General features: G+C 38.0%; 1 protein-coding gene across 3 annotated transcripts in view; it reads left to right on the plus strand.

The window, feature by feature from the left end:
- shq1 (SHQ1, H/ACA ribonucleoprotein assembly factor) overlaps positions 1-27,785 on the plus strand; it is a 215,566-nt gene that overhangs the window by 16,651 nt on the left and 171,130 nt on the right. For 2 of the 3 annotated variants that reach the window (XM_039771568.1, XM_039771566.1), the window contains exons 2-4: positions 15,345-15,506; positions 17,094-17,158; positions 19,681-19,803. In XM_039771568.1, coding sequence (XP_039627502.1) covers positions 15,364-15,506; positions 17,094-17,158; positions 19,681-19,803 — 331 coding nt within the window. In that variant the 5' untranslated portion in view covers positions 15,345-15,363. Of the gene's footprint in view, positions 1-12,872; positions 12,945-15,344; positions 15,507-17,093; positions 17,159-19,680; positions 19,804-27,785 lie in introns of all 3 variants that reach the window. The other variant, XM_039771567.1, reaches the window with a different exon arrangement.

Genomic DNA, 27,785 nt, shown 5'->3' on the forward strand with positions numbered 1-27,785 from the left:
TTTATACAATAATAATGGCAAGTATTTAATAATAATAATAGTAATAATTATTATTAAATAATTCTTCCCATATAAGTAACATTTCTCGGACTACCTTCTTCAATCTCCGAAACATTTGTAGATGCCCTGTTCTTATGCAACACAGTACTGAAGTATTGGTTAATGCCCGAGTCACCTCCCGTATAGATTACTGTAATGCTATTCTATGTGGCATCCCACAAAACCTTATCCATCACTTACAACTTCTTCAAAATTCTGCTGCTAGGATAATAACCTGCTGTTCTAAATCCACTGAACATATCCTACCTACTGTCTTTCAACTTCACTGGCTCCCTGTTAACTACAGAATACAATACAAAATACTGCTCTTAACTTTTAAAGCTCTCCACAACGTCACTGATCTCCTACAGACTTGCACTCCTCTTCCTCACTCAGATCATCATCTGCAGCTCAAGTTTCTGCACCACACATCAAACTCTGTGCTATGGGAGCTTGAGCGTCTCTCATAGTGCTCATCAACTCGGGAATTCTCGTCCCTCTCATATTCGTACAGCACTGTGCATGTAGGAGTGTGACGTGCGGAAACGCGGGTGTGTCAGTCGGTCACATTGTACATCTATATGGCCGCTGCTAGATGTCGCCGCGGTGACCACGAACATTTTTCCCAACTAAAACCATTACCGGCTTTGCACATCTGAATACTACTACTTTTCCTCTTTGCCAAACTTCTTGGGTTGCATGGAGATTGTGAGTGAATAGCCTTTTTCAAATCCAGGCACAACCTCACAATATTCAGTGAATAGCACAATACAGAAATAAACCATATTGATTTTACAAGTGTCATGATGTTGGGGATAAATGCATATGCAATCAGTAATTTTCTGTTTTATACCGTATTTGCAATTAATTTAGACACTATGCAGAGATTTGTTTTCACTTTCATGTTAAAGAATCTGTTTCTGCTGGTCAGTGTCAAAAATGCCAAATTAAGTCCACTATAACTCAATGTTTTATAACGATAAAATGCAAAAACTCTCAAGGGGTGACTACTTTAAATCGGCACTGTAAATTCCCTTTTATTTTTAATCTGTATATTAACTCTGGACATACATTAAGGAGCACAAAAAGAATACTAAATGTTATATTTGTAGCACAGTATAGGACCAAAGTGAGAAGGTTCATGTTGGTTGGTTCGTTTTTTACTTTAGTATCCAATACTTGCTGAATGTGGTAGTTTGAAGGACCTAATTTTCTACTACTGTAATCGGAGCAGTGTGGTAAGGCCAAAAAACTGATATTTAAAATTATCACAATTATGATAGATCATAATATGATATATGTGCATGTACTTTTCTGACTGATTCCAGTTTAGGTGCATCAGTTGGCCCAATTTTATAGATTAACAGTGGATAGTTCTGCTGTGATATTTTTTTTCATAAGGACTATTTTGATCGACTAAAGTAGTAAAAATAATAATACATTTACAGTGAATAACATCTTTCCATGCTCAATGCACTGTACAGAATTTCAGAATGAACAACAGAGGAAAAAGTAGAAAAAAGATCAAATACACAACACTGGATGCAAAATAATCTCACCATAAAACAAAAGTTAAATACAGGAAACACAAAGATTTGAATTAGAATAACAGGATTTGCACAATAAAATACAAAAATACAAAATCTACAAGAAAGCTCTGAACAAATCGCACAATTTATGATATAAATAAAGTTAAATACAGGAAATACAAAGTTTTGAATTAGAATAACAGCCATTGCACAATGAAATGCAAAATCTACAAGGAAGCCCTGAACAAAAAACACAATTTATGATACAAATAAAAATCATCCTGGTCAGAGAGAGAAACTGAAGAAAGAGTCAGAATGTATAGGTAAATTAATTGCTTTCGTGAACAAGTGAGTTTTAAGTTGTTCTTTTAAAGAATTATTTGAGTCAACTGATCTAATTAATTTGTATTCAAAATATCTCTATTGTACAAAATAAAATAAAAAACTAACCAAGAATTAAACAAACCTATTATAACAAGCACCAAGATGAAAAGACTGAGACTCACAATGAATGGAAGTTTAGCTGAATACTGGCCATGTATATTTAACGCACTTCTAGCAGAATCACCTTCCCACTATTAAAGCTATCGAAAATACCTGAAAATGACAACCTCTTAAACTAGACAGTATGTGACACTGGGCAAGAATTGGGGACACTAAACGAGTGGAATATCCTATGTACATGTTTTTTCCAATTATTATTTGCAGGGTTGTGTTTATAATATCCTAGGAATCTCCTCCTGTTTTCTTGAGCCTTTTCAGACTTGTAAGGTGCAACAAGAAAGTTCCAGGGGTTCCTGGAATGCAGAGCACATTTTGCTGTCAGCTGTTCAGCCTTGTCTATCTTATAGCTGATATGCTGGCTACTACAATATGTAGCACATACTCTTAAAAATACATAGTATCTTAAAAAGTAGGAACTTTTTAAAGACAATATAGTTTAAAAAAAAAAAAAAAGGAACCAAGATTAACAATAAAAAATATTCAAAGAGCTATTCTCCCCAATTCCTTTGATTCCCCATTGAACAAAAACAAACAAATTACTGCATTAAGACTTGTTATGCTTATTTTGGACACATCTTTAACACCATCACCTGGGTTTATTATCTGGGGGTATCATCTTAATGCACTAAAATTGCTGAAGATTATATATATAAAATATATCTATACTAATAAAAGGCAAAGCCCTCACTCACTCACTGACTCACTCACTGACTCATCACTAATTCTCCAACTTCCCGTGTGGGTGGAAGGCTGAAATTTGGCAGGTTCATTCCTTACAGCTTCCTTACAAAAGTTGGGCAGGTTTTATATCGAAATTCTACGCGTAATGGTCATAACTGGAAGCAGTTTTTCTCCATTTACTGTAATGGAGATGAGCTTCAACGCCGTGGGCGGAGTTTAGTGTGACATCATCACGCCTCCCGTAATCACGCAGTACATAGAAAACCAGGAAGACCTCAAAAAAGCGCTCAAGAAAACATGCATTATATAATTGAGAAGGCAGCGAAACAATAAGAAGCGAGCGAGTGACATATACAACCATATTCATGAGTTCTGCTACTTCGGAAACAAAGCACGATGTAAACCTACACTTTAAATTAAGTTCATAGACAGGCTGCCGCTGGCGTTTGTAATTTAGTGCCTGCCCATATAAGGCCGTCCGTCAGCGGCAATCCAATAGCAAACTGCCGCGGGTAAATATTCACGGGTGAAGGACTGTGCTTATGGAGAGGAAGATGAGATGGTCAGGGTGGTGTTTGACACAAACTCAGCGAAACTGCGAGAGAAAGTTTTAAGTGCCAGGACTAAGGTAACATTAAATACAGCCACGGACATAGCACGAGATGGCACCAGCACAGCTGGGAACCTTGATGCATGTACACCGGCGGCTCACGTGAACTGGCGCGGTGCACAGATAAAGGCAACAGTTCCAAAGAGCTGAACAAAACCGAATTACACAATTGAAAAGGCAGCAAAAAATATGAAGCGTCTGATAAGCATATTCATAAATCCAGCTACTGCGGAAACAAAGCACACGGTGGAAAAAGTCAATGTCCGCTAAAGGAAGACAGTGTAAAAAACCCGTGCATGCAGTGTGTCAGGTCTCAGATAAAGAAGAAGACGAGCTGTTTATTGATGCAGTAAGAAACGAATCGATGAATGAAACCTGTCATCTTTACAGCGATTGACAAACACGGAATGTAACTTGAACACAACACATCCTACAAATACGAACCTGATTGAAAGAAATAATGATAATCAAATCCTTGATGACAGCAACACTCAGTAACACTCACAAAACAAATACTGTATATTGACAGTCATGTTACGTTATTTTTAAAATGTTCCCTTTTCTGTTTCTACCTTTTTTAACACACTACTTCTCCGCTGCGATATGCGGGTATATATATATATATATATATATATATATATATATATATATATATATATATATCCCGCTCTACATACTCGAATAATGGATACTTTATTCGCCATCAATGATTGTTTTGGTAAAGCCATACTCAGTGTATTCATTAGATGAACGGTAAAAAGTAAGAGCGAGGAGGATGACTCATTGAGGCATGCAGGCTGTAGTCTTGGCGTCAACTCTATCTGAATTGCGCGATCACATTTGAAAAACATATCTTTTCAAGTTCTATTTAGTCCATATGTGTCAAACTCAAGGGCAGGGCCACATCCGCCCGCGTGTAATTATATCCGCCCGCGAGATCATTTTATATACTGTATTATTGTTATTAAAGCCGGGTATATGAAGCGCTGGTAACACAATAAACTACAGATCCCATAATGCAGCGCTTCAGCTGCCTTGCATCAGGGTAACCTGAATGCAATTCAGAAGATACAGAAAACAGCATAATTAAATAAGAATCTGACACTTCAGCGGACGTTTTAACCCGTGCACAATCACAAAGTGATTTCAAGTGAAGCTGCTTTTATGGGAGACACAAATGCACCAGTTCACCTTGCCCCACTTTCCCTGTTGCCAAGTACTGTTAAACCAAGTTGTCACTACGGTGTTCCCAAATACGCACTTTGCTGATAAACTGAGCGCACTGCGCACTGAGTTTGCACGGCGCTTTGGTGACTTTGATGAACAAAAAAAGTCCGTCTACATGCGGCTCGATCCTTGTGCATGTTTGGTAGCACATATCTGTGTGAGAAGCTCTTCTCAGTGATAAAGACTAACAAAACAGCACACAGGAGTCGCCTCACTGATGAGCACCTGCAATCCATCCTGAGAATCTCCACAACACAGAACCTCACAGCAAACAGAAACGAACCTGTGGCCAAAAAAAGATGCCAGGCGTCCAGCTCTAAAATGACATATGAGCAAAGACAACTGAATGATTTGATTTGTTATTGCACGTAAGGCGGAGTCAACCGTTTTAACAAACAGCGTATTGCACTGATCTGAAATAGCTGTGTGTGTATATATGTAGATATGTATGTATATGTATATATATGTTTATATATGTGTGTGTGTATATATGTATATATATATATGTATTTGTGTGTATATATGTGTGTGTGTATATATGTAGATATATATGTATGTATATATGTGTATATGTATAGATATGTATATATATATATATGTTTATGTGTGTGTGTGTGTAAATATATATATATATATGACAACAACACTCATCACTCACAACAGTGACAAAACAATTACATTGACAATCAGGTTACGTTATTTTCAAAATGTTTCCTTTTCCTTTCATTGCTTCTTTAACACACTACTACTCTCTATGCTGGTATTTTGGTATTTTATATAGTATATATATATATATATATATATATATATATATATATATATATATATATAATATATATATATATATAATATATATATATATATATATAAATATATATATATATATATATATTTATATTAAGTGCAAAATTCTTTTTTTTTCTCTTTTAAAGACTATATTGGTAACAGATATCTCTATCTTTTAACCCTAAAGCGCCACTGCATGGGGGCTTGTTGTGCTTTGGACGTGCTCTGTCTCTGGGTATGTCAGAGGACTGGGACTGCGTGAAGTGGGTTTTAGCCTCACTTGGGGAGGCAAAAAGGGAAGGTGGGGGTTAAGGGGGGAAGAGAAAAAGAGCAGGCTTGATCTATACCTAATCTATCATCTCAATCTTTATAATTATAACTATCAACGTAATAATAAGCTGCATGGCAACAACTCTTGGGGAAATAGGAAATTAAGACCTAAACTATTTCACTTCCAGTTAAGACTATAAAATGACATCAAAACTCAGAATCAGTGTCTCCATGATGGGACAGTTAACTTCGTAAGCTGGAATGTTAAAGGCCTGAATCACAAATTAAAGAGAAGTACTTTCTCACCTAACAGGTCTAAATGCTAAAATAGTATTTTTACTGGAAACCCACTTACTAAGTAAGGATCAGTTCCGGATGCAAAAAGACTGGACTGGCCAAATGTTCCATTCTAGTTTTACAAAGAAAACTAGAGGGGTGGGAATTCTCATACATAGAACAGTACCATTTGTAGCATCAGATGTAGTATTGGATCCTGAAGGGAGATATGTAATGGTCATGGGAGACTTATCTAACTGTAAAATGATTTTGATAAATGTTTATGCACCTAATGTTGATGAAAAGGAATTTATACAAAATTTATTTGCATCCATTCCCAATCTGAACACTCATAAAGTTATAATGGCTGGGGACTTTAATTGTGTTTTAAATCCACTTTTACAGTGATGTGAAAAACTATTTGCCCCCTTCCTGATTTCTTATTCTTTTGCATGTTTGTCACACAAAATGTTTCTGATCATCAAACACATTTAACCATTAGTCAAATATAACACAAGTAAACACAAAATGCAGTATTTAAATGATGTTTTTTATTATTTAGGGAGAAAAAAAAAATCCAAACCTACATGGCCCTGTGTGAAAAAGTAATTGCCCCTGAACCTAATAACTGGTTGGGCCACCCTTAGCAGCAATAACTGCAATCAATCGTTTGTGATAACTTGCAATGAGTCTTTTACAGCGCTCTGGAGGAATTTTGGCCCACTCATCTTTGCAGAATTGTTGTAATTCAGCTTTATTTGAGGGTTTTCTAGCATGAACCGCCTTTTTAAGGTCATGCCATAGCATCTCAATTGGATTCAGGTCAGGACTTTGACTAGGCCACTCCAAAGACTTCATTTTGTTTTTCTTCAGCCATTCAGAGGTGGATTTGCTGGTGTGTTTTGGGTCATTGTCCTGTTGCAGCACCCAAGATCGCTTCAGCTTGAGTTGATGAACAGATGGCCGGACATTCTTCTTCAGGATTTTTTGGTAGACAGTAGAATTCATGGTTCCATCTATCACAGCAAGCCATCCAGGTTCTGAAGCAGCAAAACAACCCCAGACCATCACACTACCACCACCATATTTTACTGTTGGTATGATGTTCTTTTTCTGAAATGCTGTGTTCCTTTTACGCCAGATGTAACGGGACATTTGCCTTCCAAAAAGTTCAACCTTTGTCTCATCAGTCCACAAGGTATTTTCCCAAAAGTCTTGGCAATCATTGAGATGTTTCTTAGCAAAATTGAGACAAGCCCTAATGTTCTTTTTGCTTAACAGTGGTTTGTGTCTTGGAAATCTGCCATGCAGGCCGTTTTTGCCCAGTCTCTTTCTTATGGTGGAGTCATGAACACTGACCTTAATTGAGGCAAGTGAGGCCTGCAGTTCTTTAGACGTTGTCCTGGGGTCTTTTGTGACCTCTCGGATGAGTCGTCTCTGCGCTCTTGGGGTAATTTTGGTCGGCCGGCCACTCCTGGAAAGGTTCACCACTGTTCCATGTTTTTGCCATTTGTGGATAATGGCTCTCACTGTGGTTTGCTGGAGTCCCAAAGCTTTAGAAATGGCTTTATAACCTTTACCCGACTGATAGATCTCAATTACTTCTGTTCTCATTCGTTCCTGAATTTCTTTGGATCTTGGCATGATGTCTAGCTTTTGAGGTGCTTTTGGTCTACTTCTCTTTGTCAGGCAGCTCCTATTTAAGTGATTTCTTGATTGAAACAGGTGTGGCAGTAATCAGGCCTGGGGGTGGCTATGGAAATTGAACTCAGGTGTGATATACCACAGTTAGGTTATTTTTTAACAAGGGGACAATTACTTTTTCACACAGGGCCATGTAGGTTTGGATTTTTTTTCTCCCTAAATAATACAAAACATCATTTAAAAACTGCATTTTGTATTTACTTGTGTTATATTTGACTAATGGTTAAATGTGTTTGATGATCAGAAACATTTTGTGTGACAAACATGCAAAAGAATAAGAAATCAGGAAGGGGGTAAATAGTTTTTCACACCACTGTAGATAAGACTTCCTCCACAGGGGGAACAGCAACTAACACCGCAAAGATGATTACAAAGTTTATAACTTATCACAACTTATCAGATCCCTGGAGGTTTTTAAACACAAATTCAAGAACATATTCTTTCTACTCACCAGTACATCACTGCTACTCAAGGATTGATTACTTCTTTATAGATAATAACTTCTTGCCTAAGATTAAATCTTCTAAATACTGTACGATGCTATTGTTATTTCGGACCATGCTCCGATGATCTTGGTGAGGAAATTACTAAGCCCCATACACTCACCCCGCAGATGGCGCCTCAACCCGCTTCTATTAGCTGACGAGAATTGTACTGAATTTATATCCAAACAAATCAAATTCTTTCTAGAGACAAATACATCCCCTGAGATCTCTGCAGGAATACTCTGGGAAACTCTTAAGGCCTTCTTAAGAGGACTGATTATCTCATATCTTTCCCACAGAAATAAATCCGAAGCGAAGAAAGTAGCAGAGATAAAAAGCGAAATTACTAAAATAGATGAAGAACATGCCAGACTACCAAGCGAGACTCTACATAGGAGGAGACAGGCTCTACATTCAGAATTAAACCTCTTGACAACTAAAGAAACTGAACATCTAATTTACAAATCCAGACATCATTATTATGAACATGGAGAGAAAGCTAATAAGCTTTTAGCGCAACAAATTCACAAGCAAGATGTACGCAATGCAATCTCGGTAATCACTAACACGAACGGAGATAAAATCATCAAACACAAAAATATAATGTACACTTTTAGAGACTACTATAAATCCCTATATACTACTGAGTTTAAAGAAGACAATATACAATCTAATGCATTTCTGGATACATTACAGATACCACAAATTGACGCTTTTAGTGTGGAGAAACCTCTGGCATTATCAGAATTACTGGATGCTATAAAGTCACTGCAAGGTAGAAAAGCAGCAGGCCAAGATCGGCTACCCTGCAGAGTTTTACAAGAAATTCTCCGCTCAGCTAGCTCCCCTCCTATTAGCAACATTTACAGAAGCCAGAGATAACCAATTTCTTCCACAAACCTTTCGCCAAGCATTAATCACTGTCTTTCCAAAACAAAATAAGGACTAATTACAATGTGCATCATACAGACCCAAGACAAGGATGCCCTTTGTCACCGCTGCTGTTTGCGATTGCCATTGAACCACTGGCAATACATTGTCGAAATACTGATCAGATAAAGGGGATTAGCAGAGAAGGACTGGAACAGAAAATCTCATTATATGCAGATGATATGGTACTGTATATTTCGGACCCAGAAAATTCTGTGCCTGCAGTCTTAGCAGCACTCACAGAATTTCAAAAGCTCTCTGGTCTCAGAATTAATCTGAATAAAAGTGTACTCTTTCCAGTGAATTCTCAAGCATATAATATTAGATTAGACACCCTACCTTTTATCATTGCAGAACAGTTTAAATACCTAGGGTAAACATCACAAGTAAACATAAAGCTCTATATCAACAAAATTTTGTCGTCTGCATGGAAAAAATTAAACAAGACTTGCATAGATGGTCAACCCTTCATCTCACACTAGCTGGAAGAATTAACACTGTTAAGATGAATATTCTTCCTAAGCTCCTTTTTATTTCAAAACATCCCAATATACATTAATAAATCATTCTTTAAGCAATTAGATTCAACAATAACCTCATTTATTTGGAATTCAAAACATCCACGCATCAAAAGAGCGACCCTACAAAGACAAAAGGCAGAAGGCGGCATGGCTCTACCTAACTTCCAGTTTTATTACTGGGCAAATATACAGGCGATAAGAACCTGGACACAAATAGAAGAACATACACAGGCATGGACCGCAATAGAAGTAAAATCCTGCAGTACTTCTTTGTATTCCCTGCTCTGCTCCAATAAACACACGCTATCGGCAATACACTAATAACCCAATTGTGCTCCACTCACTTAGAATCTGGAACCAATGTAGAAAGCATTTTAAGACGGAGAAGCTTCTATCTGTGGCACACCTGCAAGAGAACCACCTCTTTCAACCTTCACAAACATATGCAGTTTTTAATATCTGGAAAAATTTGGAATTAACTTGCTTAGAGATCTTTATATAGACAACGCCTTTGCATCCTATGAACAATTACATTCCAAATTTAACATTCCAGCTACACATTTCTTTCACTATCTTCAAATCAGGAACTTTGTTAAACAGAACCTTCCAGATTTTCCTCATCTTGCACCCTCATCCACGCTGGAAAAATATTGCTCAATTTTAAGGAATTAGACTCCATCTCTACAATATATAAAATCATTTTACAATCCCTTCCTTTCAAAGATCCAAGAGGACACTGGGAAAAGACCTCTCAATTAATATATCAGAAAAGGAGTGGAAAGTAGCAATGCAGAGAATTCACTCGAGCTCCATATGCTCAAAGCATACAATTATACAACTCAAAATTATATATCGAGCACATCTGTCTCGACTAAAACTCTCCAAAATGTTTCCAGGGCATGATCCAACCTGCGAACGTTGCAACCAAGCCCCAGCCTCACTGGGTCACATGTTCTGGGCCTGCACCAAATTAACATTATTCTGGACAAAAATTTTAATTACCTCTCAGACAGCCTTGGACTCGCAATCCCTCCTAACCCATTAACAGCTGTGTTTGGGGTTCTTCCAGAGGGGCTTAAAGTGGAGAAGGACAAACAAATTGTGATTGCATTCACTACACTGTTGGCACGCAGACTTATTCTGATAAACTGGAAGAACCCAAACTCTCCTCTTTTAAGTCAGTGGGAAACTGATGTGTTATACTATTTGAAATTGGAAAAAATCAAATACTCAGTTAGAGGATCCGTACAGACTTTTTTCAAAACATGGCAGTATCTAATCAGTAATATTTTAAAATAAGTTTATAAAGCACAGAGAATTTATTAATTTAGGTATTTTTACAAGCCTTAAATTTTACACCGTTTGGCTTGCTCTCTCTCTCAGGGGTGGGAATCGATCTGTTCTTAACATAATTCTTTTTTTTGTAAAAACTTGATTGCTATGTATTGATTGTAATAAAATTAATAAATAAAGAACAAAAACAAACACAACTAAACAGACTTTAAAATTGACTAATGACTTTAATTTTGACTATATATTAAGACTACAGTGTATAAAGACAAACTAAAAACAATTTAGATATTGACTGAAGGCTGACTAAGCTAATGCTATCAATCCAAGCCCTAGTAAAGACAACTTTTATACTTGTCACATGGCTTATTTTCAAATTTCAGATATTATTTTTCATCTACAGAAGTAGTTAACAGACTGTCTGCTCTGTACTATATGCCATCTCTTTTGCAACAGGTAACAAAGGCAGCTTCCTGATGTCTTCTACCATGTTAAAGAGGATATACAAAAACATTTACCAGTTGACCTGTATCTTGTTTGTACAGGTAATCTGCCCATCACTAATTTCAGGGCTAGCAACAAAAGCATACCATCAGAGAGTTGAATATAATATTATTTATCTTGATTTTCAGAAGACATTTGATAAGGTGGCACATGACAGGCTAGCAATAAGACTAAAAGAAATGTGAGTTCAGGGAGTAGTGTGGATGGTTTCAAAATTAGTTAAACATAGGAAGCAGAGGATTATGGTATGAGGAACCCTATCAGAATTAGGTGATGTTAAAAATGGTGTCCCTCAGAGATCAGTGCTATGACCTTTGCTAATTTTAATATACAGTAATCCCTCCTCGATCGCGGAGGTTGCGTTCCAGAACCCCCCGTGATAGATGAAAATCCGCGAAGTAGAAACCATATGTTTGTATGGTTATTTTGATATATTTTAACCCCTTATAAACTCTCCCACACTGTTAACATTATTAGAGCCCTCTAGACATGAACTAACACCCTTTAGTCAAAAGTTTAAACTATGCTCCATGACAAGACAGATGACAGTTCTTTCTCACAATTAAAAGAATGCAAATATATCTTCTCTTCAAAGGAATGCATGTCAGGGAGAGAGAGAGCGCGAGAGAAAAGCAAACAATCAAAAATTCAATACGTGCTTTTGGGCTTTTAAGTATGCCGTAGCACCACGATAAAGCAGCATTTTTTACAGGAGCGTCCGTATCCTCTAGGCAGACAGCCTCTGTACAAACAGCCCCTCTGCTCACACCCTCTGCGTCAGGTGTAGAGAATGTCAGAGAGAGTGAGAGAAAAGCAAACAATCAAGCACCGTGTGGGAAGCATATCGTATATCATTGAGGAGTTTTAGTTACTACGTAATACATGCTCTGATTGGGTAGCTTCAATGCAGTCTTCCAATAGCGTCTCTTGTATGAAATCAACTGGGCAAACAAACTGATGAAGCATGTACCATAAATTAAAAGACCCATTGTCCGCAGAAATCCATGAACCAGCGAAAAATCCGTGATATATATTTAGATATGCTTACATTTAAAATCCGCGATGGAGTGAAGCCGCGAAAGTCGAAGTGCGATATAGCGAGGGATCACTGTATAAAAATGATCTGATTAGGAATATAAGCAACAAACTGGTTAAATTTGCAGATGATACAAAATGAGGTATGCTGTCAGATAATCTGGACTCTAAAGAATCATTACAGAGGGTCTTGAACAGGCTTGGACGGATTTGTGGCTGAGGAAATTTAATGTAATTTAATGCAAGGTATTACACCTAGGAAGTAGAAATGTTTGATGTGAATACGTAATGGAAGGACTGATTCTTGATAGTACCCCTAGGAGCTGCAGTTGTGTCATTACTGTCTGAATCCAGACATTGTACAGAAGTCATTAAGAAGGTTAGCAGAATGTATGGTTATTTAGCACAATGTGTAAATTGCAAGTCCAAGGAGTTTATGTGTAATTTTTATAACACACTTATGAGGCCTTACCTGTTGCAGGTTACAGTGTGTGAATAAGGAGGAAAACTACAGGAGCTGAACCTTTTTGTTTAAGCAAACAGCGATTAAGAGGTGACATGATTAAAGTTTTTAATATTTCCAAGTAGTTTGATAGAAAGTAAGACTGTAGGGACATTCAAGGCTTGACTTGGATGTTATTTTGGAGAAATAAGGGAGGATATACTTGATATGGTTTGTTGAGCTGAATGGCTCTTTCTGGTCAAAAAAAAAAATAAAAATATACAGTGGTGTGAAAAACTATTTGCCCCCTTCCTGATTTCTTATTCTTTTGCATGTTTGTCACACAAAATGTTTCTGATCATCAAACACATTGAACCATTAGTCAAATATAACACAAGTAAACACAAAATGCAGTTTTTAAATGATGGTTTTTATTATTTAGGAGAAAAAATCCAAACCTACATGGCCCTGTGTGAAAAAGTAATTGCCCCCTTGTTAAAAAATAACCTAACTGTGGTGTATCACACCTGAGTTCAATTTCCGTAGCCACCCCCAGGCCTGATTACTGCCACACCTGTTTCAATCAAGAAATCACTTAAATAGGAGCTGCCTGACACAGAGAAGTAGACCAAAAGCACCTCAAAAGCTAGACATCATGCCAAGATCCAAAGAAATTCAGGAACAAATGAGAACAGAAGTAATTGAGATCTATCAGTCTGGTAAAGGTTATAAAGCCATTTCTAAAGCTTTGGGACTCCAGCGAACCACAGTGAGAGCCATTATCCACAAATGGCAAAACATGGAACAGTGGTGAACCTTCCCAGGAGTGGCTGGCCGACCAAAATTACCCCAAGAGCACAAAAGACCCCAGGACAATGTCTAAAGAACTGCAGGCCTCACTCGCCTCAATTAAGGTCAGTGTTCACGACTCCACCATAAGAAAGAGACTGGGCAAAAACGGCCTGATTGGCAGATTTCCAAGACACAAACCACTGTTAAGCAAAAAGAACATTAGGGCTCGTCTCAATTTTGCTAAGAAACATCTCAATGATTGCCAAGACTTTTGGGAAAATACCTTGTGGACTGATGAGACAAAAGTTTAACTTTTTGGATGGCAAATGTCCCGTTACATCTGGCGTAAAAGGAACACAGCATTTCAGAAAAGAACATCATACCAACAGTAAAATATGGTGGTGGTAGTGTAATGGTCTGGGGTTGTTTTGCTGCTTCAGGACCTGGAAGGCTTGCTGTGATAGATGGAACCATGAATTCTACTGTCTACCAAAAAATCCTGAAGGAGAATGTCCGGCCATCTGTTCGTCAACTCAAGCTGAAGCGATCTTGGGTGCTGCAACAGGACAATGACCCAAAACACACCAGCAAATCCACCTCTGAATGGCTGAAGAAAAACAAAATGAAGACTTTGGAGTGGCCTAGTCAAAGTCCTGACCTGAATCCAATTGAGATGCTATGGCATGACCTTAAAAAGGCGGTTCATGCTAGAAAACCCTCAAATAAAGCTGAATTACAACAATTCTGCAAAGATGAGTGGGCCAAAATTCCTCCAGAGCGCTGTAAAAGACTCATTGCAAGTTATCGCAAACGCTTGATTGCAGTTATTGCTGCTAAGGGTGGCCCAACCAGTTATTAGGTTCAGGGGGCAATTACTTTTTCACACAGGGCCATGTAGGTTTGGATTTTTTTTTCTCCCTAAATAATAAAAACCATCATTTTAAAACTGCATTTTGTGTTTACTTGTGTTATATTTGACTAATGGTTAAATGTGTTTGATGATCAGAAACATTTTGTGTGACAAACATGCAAAAGAATAACAAATCAGGAAGGGGGCAAATAGTTTTTCACACCACTGTATATATATATATATATATATGTTTCTAATAGTCTGTTCTCAATATTTAGATTCATGGCCTCCCTTTTATTACCAAAAATACCAAACCCCATCCTTCATTATGTTGTGATACCATTTGCAAAAAACCTAGCTCTAAAAACCCTAGTTATTAGTTTTAACCAATTGTGAGTACTGTATATTAATCTCCAGTAAACTTTATACTGTGAGAAAAACCCCTGATGTATCATTTGTGATCACATAATTTTTCATATGTTTTACTCTTCTTCTGTTTTTTCCTTATGGTATTTTCTTGGTAATGTTTTTAACTCCTCTGTTTTTGACTTTCCTTTTCTTCATTGCTTAATTCTTATCTACACATTTTAGACCCCTTATCAAATGAAAATGCTCAGTTTAGGGGCTATTACTGCCAGTCTCCATTTTAGACTCCAAGTGGAAATCTCTGCCGAGGTCTGTTACCGAACCTCACTATTTTCCTTCTTTTTAAAATTATTTAAGTGTTTTAGCAGCATGGATAAAATGACTATTAAACATTTTTATTTTTTATCAGTGTTATTTAACTTGTTAGACTCTGCTGTTCAGGTTTGTGTAATTTACTACTAACTGTTCATTATTTAAATGTGTGTTTTATTTTTTCTTTTTAGGATCAAAACTTTTGGTACAATGATTACCCCAGCATTTGAGCTGACCCAGGATTTAGATTTCCTTACTGTAACAATCCGTGTTCCTTATACAAGGACTTCAGAATTTGACCTCTATATGAATGGAGAAGATTTTAAATTTTATGCCAAGCCATACTTTTTGAGGTAAGTAGCACTAGAAAGCAGGTAACACAGAAAATTCTTACACTCTATTATTCTCCATTTAAAACCTGCAGAACAACAGTGAATGTTCTCATTCAGGTCACAGTGGCATAGTTACCAGAGGTACTAAAAGTATTTTAAAAATCTACTCAAGCATAAATATTTCTACATAGAAAAACAATACTTAAGTAAATGTATCTTAAATAGAAACTATACAAGTAAAATTATAAAAGGAAGCTTGGAAAATTTTACTCAGATAAAAGCTCCATTTACTTCTGTTGAAAAAATGTATCATACATACATATCCATACTGTACATTGTAAAGTATAAGTAGAATATACATAGATTTTAAAGTAAATAATAAAATAGATTTTATTAATAAAAAAACATATTAATGAGAAATATGGATTTTTTTGCTGTAGCCTTGCTTATATGGTAGAAACAGAACTTTTGCAAATGTTCTTACTTTTATACAGAAAATTCCTGCTAAATATTACAAATTAACCAATGCACACTACACACATTTATGAAAAGATGTATATTCCAAATGCACCCCATGTACAATGTACATTATAAACTGAAGGGAATTTGTTTTTAAAAATGATCCCACCTGTCATCCTAGTTATCTTTTTAGGTAACTGGTCATGGCTTCATTCGCAACAGTAAGTAGTTTGTAGCGCTGCCACATAAAGATAATGTTTTCTGCTGTCGATCGGTTGTTGGGGGGGAATAGTCTTCTGACAGAGATTGATAGCGGTACCCCAGAGGTGGAACTTCCGGTTGGTTCGGGGAATCATTTGCATAAAGCGCGCCGTCTTTGAGGGAGAAGGGGAAAAAAAAGAAGAACATCGGATAACAGAAAAAGGCAGATCAGCTTCTGCTCTGGCCATGGAGAAAGCCTAGGAGCTCCTATCAGTCCTGTCAGAAGGTGGATGTTCTTCTCTTTAGTACCTGGGAATCGATCGTTCCGCTATTACCTACAGACTCGGGTGAGCTATCAAAAACGGACGTACTATACTTTAGTTATGGCGCAAGTCTGACTGTATGTCTTTTATGACGAAGAGGAGATTGGTTATATAGTCCGCTATTTTCAGGACTCCTCATCAGCTCGCCGGCCGTTGCGGGAGTATTACAGTGGACTATTCTGTGGATCTATTTATTATCTCTGGAACAGGATTTGGGGGAATGAAAACTGTTAATGTGTAGATACTTATATATGTGTGTGGCGTGGCAAATTAAGGGTTACTTAGGTTCGGGCGGGGCGATCCATGTGTAAGGGATTGTTTTTCTATTTGTTGTTTATGTGATGGACTGCAAGGATAAATATGGACTATGGTGTGCAGTGACCTATAAATGTATTGATATTAAGGAATTGTTTTATTTGAATAAAGGCGATATGGGAAATTTATTAAGGTGTGATATTGGCCTATCCTTTTATCATCTGCCTTTAGCTAGGTCAGAATAGTGGTAGCATTAACCTCAGGCTAGTGCTTGAGACAAATTGTTACAAGTTAACAAAAATTTACTTTTGTATTTTTTAGTACAATTAACTATGATTTTTTTTTTCATTTGTGTTGTTTGGCTTTGCAGGTTACATCTTCCAGGAAGAATTGTTGAAGATGGAAGAGAAAGTGGTACTTTTGATGTTGATAAAGGTATTTGTTTCATCAGTAACAGCAACATTTATTTCTATAGCATGTTTTCATGTAGCTCAAAGTACTTTACAATAAGTTAAGAAAATTACCATTTCAAAGAATAAATTAATCAACTAGATAAAAATAAATATATAAACGAAAACTTGAATAATATAAGTAAAAAAGTAAGTACTAGAAATGGCAGAGTGTTTAAATATGAATTAAATTGCTAAATATAAATCCTCTAATGATTATAATGATCAGCCTGGTGCTATGGTCAGGGAGTACAGAAAAATAAAAATTCCATCCTATAGGATGGTGGAGAAAATAAATCTGTAGGGGTTTCAAGGACAAAAGGACTACCTGGCTGCTACTTGGTCTTTTGTAAAAAAAAATAAAAAAATAAATAAATAAATGTTCTGAAGTATTTCATTACTCTTATGAAGCACTGTGGTAGAAGACTGGAGTGTCTACATACTTCATAACATTACATGCGGCTGCAGGGTACTTTGATCAGATGGCAGTGGCGCAAGATGCCACTGCTGAAAACCGGAAGAGAAAGTCAAGGTTAATAATGCTTGCAAATTTATAAAGTATATTATATTTCAGTGCATATTATAATATATTAAAACTGGCTCAAAATAAAACAGGTTAGAAAATATGCAGATGGCATAACGTTCAAGTGTGGTTGGGACTAAGAGTCATTTATCACATTTTTGTTCATTAACAGGTTTTATAACAATGAGTCTTATTCAAAAATAACAGTGATAATAGAAGACATTTATATGTGTTGGTAGGCTAAATTTTATACATGCTTTTTAAGAGCCCTTTATTTTGATGTGCAGTTAAACATGGATCACAAATAGGCTTTTAGTGGATCAGTTGTCAGACTCGGAAGATTCCAATTCAAGAGTTATGAAAGTGGTATGGATTGGCATGATATCAAGATCAAAAATAAAGTGAAATTACCAAAAGAAAATGAACAATACTAGTATAAAAGCACAATCGATATTACTCCATAATAGAAGAAAAGCACCAAAAATAAGTTCCCATTTTCAGCCCTTTTGATCTTTAGAATTATTGCCTCTTTTCACAGAATACAAAACATTAATTTAATGGGATTTGCTCATTCAGAAAGCTCAGGACTACCAGGTATTTTAATCACATGACATATTCAAGAAATATATAATACTATTAATGGGTAGTGCTAAAAAATGCAGTGTTAAGAGAATAAGTTTTTTCAGACATGAGAAGAATGTGCAAAAGTCATACAGGTATTCAAATCTAGTTAGAAGTACTGCAAGGTGGCCAACACATCATGTGCTTTATTGTAAATTTTACAAATGTTTATCATACTATCCTCTTCTTCTTCTGGCTGTATCTATTAGGGGTTGCCACAGTGGATCATCTTTTTCCATATCTTCCTGCCCTCTAAATCTTGCTCTGTTACACCCATCACCTGCAGGTCCTATCTCACCACATCCATAAACCTTCTCTTAGGCCTTCCTCTTTTCCTCTTGCCTGGCAGCTCTATCCTTGGCATCCTTTTCCAAATATATCCAGCATCTCTCCTCTGTACATTTCCAAACCTACGCAATCTTTCCTTTCTGACTTTGTGTTCAAACCATCCAACCTGAGCTGACCCTCTAATGTACTCGTGTCTAATCCTGTCCATCCTCGTTATACCCAGTGCAAATTTTAACATCTTTAACTCTGCCTCCTCCAACGCTGTCTCCTGTTTTTTGGACATTGCCTCTGTCTCCAACCCATATAACAAAGCTGACCTCAGTACCGTCCTGTAGATTGATAGATATATATATCTATCTATGTATAGGCACTAAGTACAAGGTGAACATTACATTTGCTGATGCACTGCCAATTTTTAATTTTTCTATTTTTTTTTAATATGTTTTTAAAATGTGGCAATAGTGGCCCCAAGGATGGAATTCAGATTCAGGACACTGTGTTATCTGGTGCACCACTATGTAGGGTGAATGGATTATAATCTACATTTTTGTACTGTAATGCAGACATGCCCATACTGTTTGCCCATATTAATACTGTGCATAATAATACTTCACAGAACTTGAAGAGAAGCTTGAACAGTCACTAAGATTGTACAGGTTATGCTGTTAGTACATTGTAGACAGCAAATAATGTAAACCAAAAAAAGGATGCAGGCTACTAACTAAGGTTATTAAACACAAACTACAATTTTATTTAAAACAAGCCAGCAATTTTACAGATGCAGTATAATTAATAAAAATGAAAAAGGCAAGTAATTGGTCTGATCTTGACTATTTTGATTAACACTGACATATGAAATATAATGAATATAAATGTTTTTGTAGAACAGTGTCTGTTCTCTAGATTTTCCTCATATTGCCTGCACTTCACTTGTATGGCTATGAATTCCTAAACAGATGTTGTTGGAGAATTCAAATTCTTTTTTTAGTATCCGTGGATTGTTACAAACAATAATGTTTTAAACGTGTTATTTCATTTTTTCATAGGAGTTTATTTTTTCTCTTTCTAATCCACAGGTGTTTTTACTGTTAGAGTTGCTAAAGAGATCCCAGGTCAACATTTTGAAGGACTTCAAATGTTAACAGCTTTACTGGCACCCAAAGGTCTAAGGTCTGCTCGGCCTTTAGTGGAGGAGATAGGTATGTGGACATGATGGGATTTCTCAGAAAAGCTAGTTGCTGGTTTCATCATCTACTTTTTAAAGGTGCATGATACAGAAAGTGATTAAGAATTAATGTAACACACATTATTAGAGCAAACATATTATTTCATATTATCTTTTCTTCAGGTCATTCTGCATTAGGTACAAGGATAACAGTATTTATATTTAACATTTGCGATTACAGTCTTTATGGTAAATATGTTTAATCTTTTAGAAAAGTAATGAAGTAAATGTGGTAGTTTTTCATTTTACCAGCAGTTTGTTTATTTTAATACAGGGATCCTCAATCACGGTCCTAGAGGGCCGCAGTGGCTACAGGTTTTTGCCTCAACCCAGTTGCTTAATAAGAAGCACTTAGTGCTCAAGTAACACTTCTGTTTCACTTTAGTTGTCTCGCTCGTTAAGATTTTGAACTCTTATTGCTTATTTTAGTCTTAAACAGCTGTAGTCTTGGTTTTTAAATGCCCCTAATTAGCAATAACATGTAAATGATAAAAGACACTAACATTTCTCCATTTAGCTTGTTACCATTTACACCTGTGCATATTTATCATGCACTATTGGGTTTAATCAAATACTTGGAAGGAAAGTGAAGAGAAAAAAGTGTGGGACTGAGAATTACTCATCCATTTGAGCCTTCAAATCATTTAGATAATATCCTTAGAAAGGGGAAGAAAATCTAGGATATGAGAATTACCTGACATAGCAGAGCTAAAGTACTAACAAGCCATGAAATTAAATAATTGGCAAGAATTGCTTTCTAATTAAGCTACTGGGTTAGAACAAAAACCTGCAGCAACTGTGGCCCTCCAGGACTGTGTGATTGAGAACCCCTGTTTTAATATAGGAGTTTCTCTCGAAGCAGTAAAATGTAGTGGATAAATTAAAAATGAATTTAAATATGATATGATCAACTAGTCAGTTGTAGGCATGTATGATCTCTGCTGCCTGGTATGTGCAAGTTTTTAACACTTAGTGTGACATGATTATGTTTGCATTTAAGAAGCAAAATATTCTGCTAATACTTTGTCCGATATGTCTCTATCAAAATCTGACACATAACTAGTTGCTGCAAAGTAACAGTTATGTGATATCTGAATTAAATTTCCAGTTAAAATGAAATTAAAAGTTTAATCATTTCCTTTTTTATGCTGTGACGTGAATGTCAATGAGAAACAGTGGTAGTGTTTTTAATGCTGTTTTATAAGAGGACTTTTGTTCTTCTTTTAGATTTGTGGTATAGACGATATTAGAGGGAAGAGATGACATGTATATTGCAGATATACCCCACTCCATCACTCAGTGTTACAGTCTAAGGCAGGAATGTCTGATTCTGGAGTGCCATGTTTGCTGTAGGTTTTCCATTTCTAGACAATTGCTTACATAAATGCCAATCATTACTTCTAATAGAACATGATTTTTACTTTTTTTTTTTTTGTTAATTCCTTTTTAAGATTCAAAAATTATAATTGTTTTTTTTTTCTCCAGAGCAGCATTTAGTGTATTTAACTGTTTATCCGTTAACAAAAGGAAACTAACTTAATGCTATTTGCATCACTGTGTTTTCTAAAATTAATGTCCTTTGATGATGTCCTTAGAAAATTTGTAGTCTTTAATATTAAACTTGTTAATTCTTAAATTTTTTTATCCATCCGTCAATCATAGAAAAGGCGCTATATAAAATTTATTATCATTTTAACTTTTTTTAGTCCCAGTTAGGTTCATAAGGAACTAGAGCTAGTCCCAGCAGGATTTAGAACAAGGCAGGAGCAAACTGTGTTAGAGATGCCAATCCAGGACTAATTCAGATTGACAGTTAATCTAGCATACACTGCATAGGCATGTGGGAGAAAAATTCAAATAAACAGAGGGAGAATCTGCACTCCACACAAAACATACATTTTCTGGGATTCAAACATTCAAGGTACAGTTTACTGCTGTTTCAGTTATGAAGCAAGAAAAGTGACAGTGTCACAGTGAGCTTCCTTCAGAGGAAAGTTTTCTTGGTGGTCATTCAACTCAGTTTGCAGTGAAGGAGCATTAGCTTATTGACAGACTTTCTGTACTTCCATGGAGAATTCTGTGACACGTTTTACTGGAAATAGGGTGTTAATGAACAGTAAGATTGTTTTCCAAAGGGATATTCTTCAAAGTGAGTTTTGAATTTTTTGGTCAATGTGATATAGCGGGTCTGCAGATCAGAATAAAAGTCCATTTTTAAATAAATAATCGCCACACTCATGGCTTATAGAGGGGGTGTGGTAGTATGGCCGGAGCGGTTCTCGTACGCAACATGCTGTGGGCATTTCCTCGCTTATGTGTACAGGTGAGGAACCATCCACATCTGTAATTGATGCTGGGAGCTGCTAATCGCCACACCTGTGCCATGTCCCCATTATGTATAGTAGGAGCGCAAGTGTGGAGGGGATAGAGGAAAGATCGACAGAAAAGAACGGAGGTTAAAGGAAGAAGAAAGTGTAGCTGGAAGTCGGTGCGAGAGCGAGCAAGAGCTGACTCGCTATGAGAAGGACAGGCAGCTGGGAGAAGTGAGCCCTAGCACGGTGTTTGGCCAGCACCCGGGACAGTTTGATTGGGTCGCTCCTGCTGAGCGCTTGGGATGAGCAAGATTGACCGGAAGGTGGTTGGCTTGCCGCAAAAGGCCGCGGAAGGTAGTGGGAGTCAGAGATTTGAAATCGGAACCCCAGAGTGAACGCCCTGGCCGTTGGTGGAACCCAAGTCTCAGTCCGGGTAGTGGTGCTGTATGGAGCCAGAGGACGGAAGGCAACCAGATGTGGAGAAGGTCAACTGCAGATAGGGCGACTCCCCTGGTGCATAGCCCGGATGGGAGAAGCAGGGGAGCCGTCCGCAGAAGGCACCGACTCTTGTTTTTAAGATTGCTTCCAGCTATTGTTTTACCCACGCTTTTAATGGGACTATTTTAACCTCTACTGTGTTACCCTGGTTTTACTGAATTATTCATTTAATGACGTTTTGGAGCACAGCACTTTCTTTGAACACTTTCTTTTGGTTTTGTTTTTTAATAAAAGAACTGTTTGCACTTTTAACCTTGCTTCGTTTTGGTGTCTTCACTGTCCAGCTAATCGTGTTACATTACTGACGGTGTTTGGTCCAAGTGCTCCCAAAAGAGAGATGGGAGCATGGAGTAAGATCCCACATCGTGTAATTCTGGTGGTGATTTTTCTTTTTCTTTGTGCCAGATGTTTTGGGAAGTGAAGTATGCCTTTCTATAAACCTTATTTAAAGACCTGCAGTGTTTCCAATACCGCGCCTCTGCTGAGTGACCGAACATTATTGTGGAGAAGTAAATCATCAATGTTAAACTGACTTCTTTTTTTAATAATTTTATTGAAATCACACAACATTCCATACAAATAGATCAATTTTTACAAAAATAAATCAACCCCCACCCCTGAGAAAGAGAGCATAGCCGGTAGAGTAAAACTTAAAACTAGTAAAAATAAGTAGATAAATGAATTAGTAAGTGAATAAAGATAAATGGAGAAGAAAAAGAAAAGGAGAGAGAATCTGTTTCCTCCGTGCTTTAAAAGATTATTCTAAAAGGTTATTGATTAGATCCTGAAAAAGTTGAAAAAGTTCTGCACAGATCCTCTAAGTGAGAATTTGATTTATTCCAATTTCAAATAGTATATAATAGGCATGTCAAACACACAGCCCACGTTACTTATTGACTTTTCTTTCTTCCGCCTTCTGACAAAAGCGCGTTTTGCCATGGCATTATGGTACCGGAAACGTCATCTGCTAGTATAGTTGCAGTTGTGGTGTCAGCTCCTTGATACCGTAGGCATGAGTTTGCTTGAAAACAACAAGCCTTGACCAAAGTTAATGAGCCGCTACATCGCAACTGAAGTGCTAGGCTGCAGCAGCCTGGCAGGCTACACTACTGGCTGGGCTGCTGAGACTGGCCACTGGGCAGAACTGACAATCACTAGTAGTAATAGCTGACATATTTTCACGTAATGGAGCTGGAGATTGAGAGGCAGATCGGTGCGGCGTCCGCAGTGATGCGGGCTCTGCATCGGTTTGTCATGGTGAAAAAGGAGCTGAGCTGTAAGGCAAAGCTCTCAATTTACCGGTCAATTTACGTTCCTACCCTCACCTATGGTCATGCGATGTGGGTAGTGACTGAAAGAACAAGATCATGAATACAAGCGGCTGAAATGAGTTTCCTCCGCTGGGTGTCTAGGCTTTCCCTTAAAGATAGGGTGAGGAGCTCAGAGTAGAGCCACTGCTCCTCTGCATCGAGAAGAGTCAGATGAGTGGCTCAGGCATCTGATCAGGATGCCTCCTGGACGCCTCCCTGGTGAGGTGTTCCGGGTACGTCTAACTGGGAGGAGGCCCCGGGGAAGACCCAGGACACACTGGAGGGACTATGTCTCTCGACTGACCTGGAAACGCCTCGGGATTCCCCCGGAAGAGCTAGTAGAATTGGCAGGGGAGAGGGAAGTCTGGGTATCTTTGCTCAAGCTGCTGCCCCCGCGACCCGATCTCGGATAAGCGGAAGAGGATGGACGGATGTTTTCACATTTTTTTGCTCTAGTTTTATGTAATTTTGTGCTAGTATTGTAAAGAACAGTTAGTGCAGACTACAGCTGAAGATGTGAAGTGGACGCGAGAAGTTGGTGAGTTGTTTATTAACAAATTTTTGTGATTGTAAAATTAGTGTAGGTCAGGGGGCTTTTTCCGTATCGGCTTATTTCACGATATAAACTTTGAAGTAAACTTAGTAAAGTAAAATTAAATTTTTGGAGGATTTGTTTTCCAACTTGAACTACTGAGCAATGAATTCAGTGAGCGTTTTCGTGATTTCAGTTCACACGAACAGGACTTTGCACTGTTTATGTCACCATACTCTTAAAATGCTGAGAATGCGCCTGAGAACATCCAAATAGAATTGATTGAACTGCAGTCAGAGTCTATTCTGAAGGCAAAATACAATGAAGTTGGTATGCCAGGCTTGTATGCTTACCTGCCACCCTCGTATGTGCAGATCCGTAAGCTGGCATAGAGGGTACTGTCTATGTTTGGAAACACTTTGTGAGCAATTGTTTTTGTTAATGTAAGCTACCAAAATCCCACATCGCTCAAGACTTACTGTCAAGCACCTTTCATCCTTCATAAAAGTTGTAGCTGCACAAAATTTCAAGCCTGATATTGATGAACTGGTTACTAACACGAGTAAGAAATAACTAACAAGAAAGAAATAGATCTGAGACTGTAAGACTAAGGACCTAGCTGAGGCTAAGACTCTAATTGTATGCTGTTGTATGGATTGTATGGAAATAGATTTTCTTTAAACTTTTAAGTGTTACTTTTTTTGAAGTTATCAGTATTGGAAAGAAAGCTACAGTAAGTTTGTATAATATTATTTGTTACAGTGCAGCCCGCTGATACACATATGGCAGTCGAAGCAGCCACCAATGGTAGTGAGTTTGACATGCCTGGTATATAACAACAGTTACCCACTGACTTAAAAGAGGAGAGTTAGGATTCTTCCAGTTGAGCAAGACAAGTCTACATGCCAATAGTGTAGTAAAGGCAATTAGTTTGTTTGTTCTTCTCCACTTTAGGCCTATTTGTGAGTATACCAAACACAGCTGTTAATGGGTTAGGAGGGATTGTGGCACCAAGGCTGGCTGGTAGGCATTTAAAAATTTTGGTCCAGAATGATGTTAACTTGGTGCAGGCCCAATGTTGCACTAACTTGTGGCACAAGTGTGCTCAATAAAAGATGCTGCAGTTTAGTTGACGCTTTCAAATAACTAAGAAGTTTCATCTCTGTTTTCATAAAATCTTAGTACATTTCTCCTAGACTGACACACAAAACTGTCTTGAGGATTGTGAAGTGATGGAGATAAGGTCAAGGTGATCATCTTTCAATTTCAAGCATTTCGCCAATCCCTTCTCTTTTCCTGTCATGGATGGCGTTCATTCAGTAGCTGTTGGCATCACATGCTTTAGGTCAATCTCTCTCTCACGCAGCCTCTGCAGTATTGCTTCATAAACGTCTTCCCATCTTCTTTGGCTATGAAGGGTTTTCAGACATAAGACATTCTCACAAAACTCTGCTTTTTCATCAGCATAGAATCTAACAAAGACAATCAATTGTGCATTATATATGATTTCTGATAATTCATCCACAATTAACAAAATTAATAATTCCTTTTTAATAGGGCTGCAACTAATGATTATTTTGGTAGTCAACTGAATTGAATGATTATTTTTCGATTAGTCATGATTATTTCATGCCTGACTATTTTGATGCCTGTGACCTGTGGTTGCACATCCTGTTTTGGGCTCCAGTGCATGTCTTACCTCATCTGCCCACGTCTTTCATCCTGTGAATGTCACTCTGATATCTCTGTATTAACACGATTAAAATGAATAATAATCAAATTAAAATAACAACCAGTGAAACATGAATTTGAAAATGATCAGATGTTTTTATATTATTGTGACCATCACAATAAAAAAGAAATACATTAAACAATACAAACTAAAGTGCACGTAGTCTTTAAACAAAAAAAGTGCATTTAATTTAACCAAAAAATACATTGTTAAAACTGAAATGTTTTTCATATTTTAGTAATAAACTAGCAAAGTATATAGTTTATAGTAGAAGCAGTGTGTTAAAGAAGTAATGAAAAAGAAAAGGAAACATTTTGAAAATAACGTAACATGATTGTCAGTGTAATTGTTTTGTCACTGTTATGAGTGTTGCTGTCATATATATATATATATATATGTATGTATGTATGTATGTATGTATGTGTGTGTGTGTGTGTGTGTGTGTGTGTGTATATATGGGTGCAATGTGAGTTGGGAGGTGGCCGAAGGCGGGGACCTTGGCGGTCTGACCCTCGGCTACAGAAACTGGCTCTTGGGACGTGGAATGTCACCTCTCTGAAGGGGAAGGAGCCTGAGCTAGTGCGCGAGGTCGAGAGGTTCCGGCTAGATATAGTTGGACTCACCTCGACGCACAGCTTGGACTCTGGAACCAATCTCCTTGAGAGGGGCTGGACTCTCTACCACTCTGGAGTTGCCCCTTGTGAGAGGCGCCGAGCAGGTGTGGGCATACTTATTGCCCCCACTGGAGCCTGTGCATTGGGGTTTACCCCGGTGGACGAGAGGGTGGCCTCCCTCCGCCTTCGGGTGGGGGGAAGGGTCCTGACTGTTGTTTGTGCGTATGCGAACAGCAGTTTGGAGTATCCACCCTTTTGGAGTCTCTGGAGGGGTTGCTAGAGGGCATACCTTCTGGGGATTCCCTCGTTTTGCTGGGAGACTTCAATGCTCACGTGGGCAATGACAGTGAGACCTGGAAGGGCGTGATTGGGAGGAATGGCCCCGATCTGAACCCTGAGCGGTGTTTTGTTATTGGACTTCTGTGCTCGTCACGGATTGTCCATAACGAACACCATGTTCAAGCATAAGGGTGTTCATATGTGCACTTGGCACCAGGACACCCTAGGCCTCAGGTCGATGATCGACTTTGTGGTCGTGTCGTCGGACTTGCGGCCATATGTCTTGGACACTCGGGTGAAGAGAGGGGCGGAGTGTCAACTGATCACCACCTGGTGGTGAGTTGGCTTCATGGTGGGGAAGATGCCGGTCAGACCTGGTAGGCCCAAACGTGTTGTGAGGGTCTGCTGGGAACGGCTGGCAGAGTCCCCTGTCAGAAGTAGCTTCAACTCCCACCTCCGCAGAACTTCAACCACGCCCCGAGGGAGGTGGGGACATTGAGTCCAATGGGCCATGTTCCGTGCCTCTATTGTTGAGGCGGCTGACCGGAGCTGTGGCCGCAAGGTGGTCGGTGCCTGTCGTGGCGGCAATCCCCAACCCGCTGGTGGACACCGCGTGAGGGATGCCGTCAAGCTGAAGAAGGAGTCCTATAGGACTTTTTGTCCTGTGGGTCTCTGGAGG

Source organism: Polypterus senegalus, chromosome 12 (genome assembly GCF_016835505.1).
Source record: "Polypterus senegalus isolate Bchr_013 chromosome 12, ASM1683550v1, whole genome shotgun sequence".
NCBI classification, from domain to species: Eukaryota; Metazoa; Chordata; class Cladistia; order Polypteriformes; family Polypteridae; genus Polypterus; species Polypterus senegalus.